The following is a 5,866-nucleotide window of genomic DNA, read 5'->3' as shown; positions in this document are numbered from 1 at the left end:
GGCAAAGTCCATGAACTATCAGAAATGGGGTAGACAACCCCAGCATCCAACCATTTGATGATCTATATCTTGACTACCTCTTGCATGGCCTCATTCAACCGTCTTTGATGTTCCACTGAGGGCTTAGCATCCTCTTCCAATATGATTTTGTGCATGCAAAAAGTGGGGCTTATACCCCAAATATTCGCCAATATCCAGCCTATTGCCTTCTTTCTCCTTTAGAGCACTGCAAGGGTGACATCTACCTGCATGTTAGTTAAGCACGAGGAAAGAATAACAGGTAACATGGAACAAGAGCTTAGGAACTCATACATGAGGTGTGAAGGCAAGGGCTTCAACTCCAATGTGGGAGGATCCTCGATTGAGGGCTTTGTTGGTGTAGTCTTCCGGTTCTCAAGATCCAGGGAAAGTTTCCGGGGCTCATATGTATATGTACCCATTTCTTGCAAAGCATTGACATATTCCACCAAACCTTCCTTCTCATCCACATCATGATACAATAACATAGCTTGCAATGGGTCTTCCACATTAATCACATCAAATGTTTCTTCAATAATCACCTCGGTCACAAGATCCACAAATGAACACACTTCGTTGTTATTAGGCTGCCTCATTGACTTGCAAACATGGAACGCAACTTTTTCATCGCCCACCCGGAGTGTGAGCTCCCTAGATTCCACATCAACTAAAGCCTTTCATATAGCTAGGAAAGGTCTTCCTAATATGATCGACACCTCGTATTTAACCTCACAGTCAAGTATCACAAAATCTACGGGAAGTATGAACTTGTCGACCCGAACTAGCACATCATCAATTATCCCCAATGGTCTCTTCATTGTCTTGTCCGCCATTTGAAACCTCATGGAAGTAGGTATTGGTTGTCTAATCCCCAACATCTTGAACATAGAATATGGCATCAAGTTAATGTTTGCTCCCAAGTCACACAAAGCTTTGGCGAAATTGGCACTACCAATAGTGCATGGGATTGTAAAGGCACCAGAATCTTCTAACTTTGGATCCATGAAGTGCAAAATGGAACTCACTTGATGAGTCATTTTGATCATTTCATAGTGATCTCTTCTTTGTCACCAAGTCTTTCACGAATTTGGCATATCTCGACATTTGTTCTAGAGCTTCAACAAAAGGCACATTTATGGAAAAACTTTTCATCATATCAATGAATTTATTGAATTGGTTCTCATTGTTTTTCTTTGCAAGCCTTTGAGGATATAGTGGAGGAGTCCTTCGCAAAGGAGCCTTGTCTTTGGGCACTATCGTTTCTGGTATGCCTATCACTTGTTCCCTAGACGAGTTCACATCATTTTGTCTCCTCCATGTTGTCATCAATGTCTATCCTGACTTCATCATTCACATTATCATCATTTACTTGCATATCATTACTTGGTTTATCATCATCTTGCACCAACACATCATCACTCACAATCTTTCTTGGATTAGAGGTACTAGCAACTCTGCCTCTACCACTTCTTATAGTCATCGCCATAGCATGGCCCGTATTGTTCTTACACTTTGGGTTTACTACCGTATCACTTGGTAGTGCCCCTTTAGGGCAAGTATTCAAAGCTTGAGAAATTTGGCCAAGTTAGACTCTTACGTTGTGGATATAAGTGTTGTGAGAAGCTAATTGGGCATCATAGTCGGCATTTTTCTTCATCATTTGCTCGAACATGGTTTCAATCTGTCCCATCTCATGTTTGGAAGAGCTAGGACATTGTGATGGATATGGAGGCGGGTTGTTTGGTTGTTGATACATCGGGGGCCTTTGAAATCTCGACCCCTGATTCCCTTGATTATTGTTGTTCCAACCCCCTTGATTGTTATTTCCTCCCCAATTACTATTATTGTTGCCACCCCAATTTCCTGGGTTTCCTTGGTTACCCAAATTTTGATTGTTGTTGTTCCCCCAATTGCTTTGGTGGTTGTTATTTCCACTATTCCAATTTCCTTGTTGACTTTGATTTTCCCAATTTCCTTATGATCTCCACTATTGTTGATTTGGAGCATTGCTCAGTTGACCTTGATAGTTGTTCATATATTGAACCTCTTCACTTTGATCATCATATGAATAATCTTGATTGTACCCACTACTACTTTTCTCAAATTGGTCCAGATTGTTTTGAACTTGTTGACCTCGTTGCCTTCTCTTGTTGATCATCATATTCACTCCTTCCATGACATTCACTTGTTTTGGTCCTTGAACATGTTGCAACTAAGTTTTGGCCAATTGGTTCATAGTTGTAGTTAACTTGGCTATAGGTTGACCGTGGTCATGAAGCTCCTTGTGTAGGTGAACAACATTAGGATTACCTTGTGGCACATTAGCTCAACTTTGTCACGCCAAAGAGGTATCCACCATCTCATAAATTATTTCACATGCTTCGGCATATGGCGTGTTCATGATGTTGTCCCTAGCGAGGTAGTTAACTACACATTGGTTTGTAGTGTTGATCCCCATCTAGAAGGTCTGTTGGATCAGGGCCTCAGTCATATCGTTGTTTGGGCACTCCTTTACCATTGTCTGGTACCTCTCCCAAATCTTATTTAAAAGCAAGGATATCATCTCTTAGCGTTTCCATATGTCACGGAGAAAAGAACTTTGTAATGAACATCTCGGCCAACTCATCCCAAGTGGTGATGGAATGGTCGGGTAACCTTTCAAGCCAATCCAAAGCCTACCCCCTTATAGAAAATGAGAAAAGCCTTAACCTTAATGCGTCCTCAGAGACGTTACTTTTCTTGCTCCCCCAACTCGTGTCAACAAAACCTTGGAGATGCTTGTAGGCGTTTTGGTGTGGAGCTCCGGTGAAGAAACCCCTATGTTCTAATAGTGTAAGCATGACATTGGTTATTTGAAAGTTTTTCGCCCTAATCCGGGGCGAGACTATTGCACTTGCATAGCCTTCGTTGGGCAACAACCGGTGTGCTGCCCTTGGTGGATGTGGGGGAGGGTTTGGAATATTATCATGAGGTGTTTGACCTCTCCTTTGTACTAGAGGTTCGGGTTGGATCTCATCCACGTGATCATCATCTACCTCCTTCCCCAATGGAAAATTTTCGAGGGCTTCGTTGTTAAGAGCCATTTGGTACCTGAAAATAATTCACACACAAATTAGAAAAACGGAAGGAAAGAAAAACAAAACACACAAATACTCAGATATATAGCTAAAACCGTACTCCCCGGCAACGACGCCAAAAATTGATTGGTCTAAGGCTACACTATTATTGAGTAGAGAGGATGGTCGATGCAGTTTTAACTCAACTAGGTTGGGATCGAATCCACATGGAGTTAATAATTGGAATTAGGTTTATATCCAAGTCTAGATGCGAGTTTTGCTCTTAATTACACTTCCACAAATGTTTGGATTTTTTTCTACTTCTACTTCTATTCTATTGCATGCAATATTTGAAACTAAGTGTAATGTTTTGTTTGTTGATTTTCAAGGGTTTAAAGGGACTAGGGTAGTGACTTCCACCTAGGTAGATATCTAACGGGTAGTAGAATCTAGGGTAATCTTGTGATAGTTGGGGTCGTAATATAACTATCACTCCCGGGTACTCACTCTATACCTCTCGGTAGTGTGAGTGATTTTGCCCAATTTGGCTTTGTCAAGTCCAAATGGGTATTCATGCAATTCAAGTGATGTTAGCTCAAGTCGAGTATTACTATCTCTAGATTTAACCCTTTAATTGGGGCTATCAATTTCTTGAGTTCACCCCATTCCTTGTTAGCCTAGCTTTCCTAGACTTAGTCCCTCTTTCTCAAGTAGAAACTAAGTCATAAAGGCATGAATCTGTGTTTGCAAGCACTAATTCTAAAGTTCTAGCTAAAACTAGGCTAAATATCACTAACCCATACAAATTCAAGCCCTAAAATTTAATACCTATCAAATACTCACACTAGGGTTGGGTCACAATCCTAGCTATGGGTTTAACTACTCATGGAACTAACAGAAATTAAAGAGGAAATAAAGATAAAATTCATAATACTAGATTAAAAGATGAAAATCTAATGTTGAGAGATAATTCCAGTACAAAATTGCCCAAAACGGAATGTGCAGCCGTCTCACGTGCTCAGGTAAAACATATCTTAACCTAAAAATGTCAAAAAGATCTATTTATACTAAGCTAAAATTTCTAGACAAAAATACTCTTGCGGAGGTTTCGCGACCGCGTAATTCTTACCGCGGCCGCAATCTTGCTTTCGCGGCTGCGTAATTCTAACCGTGATCCATGTTTTTAACTTCTGGATCTGGGTTGAGCATGGTTTCGCAGATCACATAATTTGCATCGTGGTCGCGTAACACACTTCTGCGGCCGCGTAATTCTAACACGGACCGCTCTTCTTGTTTTAGCTTGTAATGTGAACTCTCTTAATCTCAGCAACCGCGGTTCGTATAATTCCAATCGCGGCAGCGGCAGTACTTTTGTGGCCTCACTTTTCTGGTAGCCCAACAATCCATATCTCTGAATCTTCATTTCGCGAACCTCGAAATAGTGTTCGCGACCGCGTTGATACTTTCGGGGCAGCACTTTTCTGAGGCAGTCCGTATTTCATATCTTTTGGCCCAGGCTTGGTTTTTGTTCAAGTTTTGCTATGAGTTGATTATGGCTCCTTTGGCTCATTTTGAACAATCCCTACAATCAAGCATATTACACTAGTTTCCAGGAATACCTTCACGCATTTTTGGCCTAAAACTTCAAGTAAAAGAGAGCAAATAATTGGTTAAAATCCCTACTTATCAGAGCTTCAACCCAATGTATAAACGACTAGGAGACATCTGAGTTCGTAAATATAAAAGGTAAGGTCCTTACACATTTTATGTCTATAAAGAATATATCTAGTTTGATCGAATCAATCGGTTTTGAAATTTAGCCAAGGCAAAGGTTACCTTCGTCAAAGAGTAACTATATCCGGATGAATCATTCAAATACACGAAATTAAGACTTTGTTTCATTTCTGTCAGATCCTCTGAATTCAAAGCAACTCGGAGCCGTTATTTGACTCAGATCTTATTCGGACTTTGGAAGTCAAACAGTTTGAGCGATGAAAAAATTATGCAAAGGCGACGATGATACATTAGTCGTACTGAATATGAGACACAAGTTATAATAAGTCCTAAGAAAAAAGCAAATTCGGAAAAATTAAAGGTCACGATGTATAGCAAAAGGTAATTATGTATATTTACCAAAAAATATTTATAGAGGCACGAGAAACGGCCCCAAAGCAAAATATGTACGAGCATAGAGAATCAGAATTAACATAAACTAAGGCATTCCCTGCCTAATCTTCATTAGAGTGCAGCTTGCTATTTGACCCCTCGGGCTGGTAGTTCGCTTTGGCCTCGACTTTGAACCTCTTGGCCTCTTAAATCTTGGCCACTATGTCAACCCCCGTGGCTTGGATCTCCTTGAAAACCTCCCTCCAAGATAGCCACCTCACATACTATATCTTCATTTTAATCCGGGCTTCGGCTATCTCGACGTCACTCTTATAATAGGTCAGCATATCCTGGGCGTCTGAGATCTTGCTCAAAGCCACTTCCAATTGGGAATTCAGCGCAAATATACTCTTGACCAAGAGTATCGCCCTCTTCCACGGCTGAGGTGAGTTGTGCCTAGAGCTCCTCATTCAGCCGAGAGTTTATTCGGCCTTGTCTTTCATCACTCGGAGTTGTTCCTTAGTCGACCCCAAATCCTCTATGGTGGCATCCTACTCTGATGCCAGGCAATCCATTTTGTCTCTCAACCCATCGACTGTAGCCTTGACCCCATTCATCTCGGTCCTGAGCTAGTTGATCAGAGTAATATTTTCCTAGACCTGGGAGGTTGCGGCATTAGCATTAAT

General features: G+C 41.1%; 1 protein-coding gene across 1 annotated transcript; it reads right to left on the bottom strand.

The window, feature by feature from the left end:
- Window positions 1–695: 695 nt before the first annotated feature.
- LOC138877434 (uncharacterized) lies at window positions 696–1,055 on the bottom strand. The gene has a single exon (XM_070157043.1). The coding sequence runs from the start codon at window positions 1,053–1,055 to the stop codon at window positions 696–698; it is 360 nt and encodes a 119-aa protein (XP_070013144.1).
- Window positions 1,056–5,866: the final 4,811 nt, after the last annotated feature.

The sequence above is a fragment of the Nicotiana sylvestris genome, chromosome 9 (assembly GCF_000393655.2).
Source record: "Nicotiana sylvestris chromosome 9, ASM39365v2, whole genome shotgun sequence".
In the NCBI taxonomy this organism is placed as follows: Eukaryota; Viridiplantae; Streptophyta; class Magnoliopsida; order Solanales; family Solanaceae; genus Nicotiana; species Nicotiana sylvestris.
Note: the sequence above shows the minus strand (reverse complement) of the source record. Positions and strands in the feature narration are given on the sequence as shown.

Excerpts from the sequence above, each read along its gene's own strand:
- LOC138877434 (XM_070157043.1), bottom strand. The coding sequence starts at position 1,055 with ATGACTCATCAAGTGAGTTCCATTTTGCACTTCATGGATCCAAAGTTA.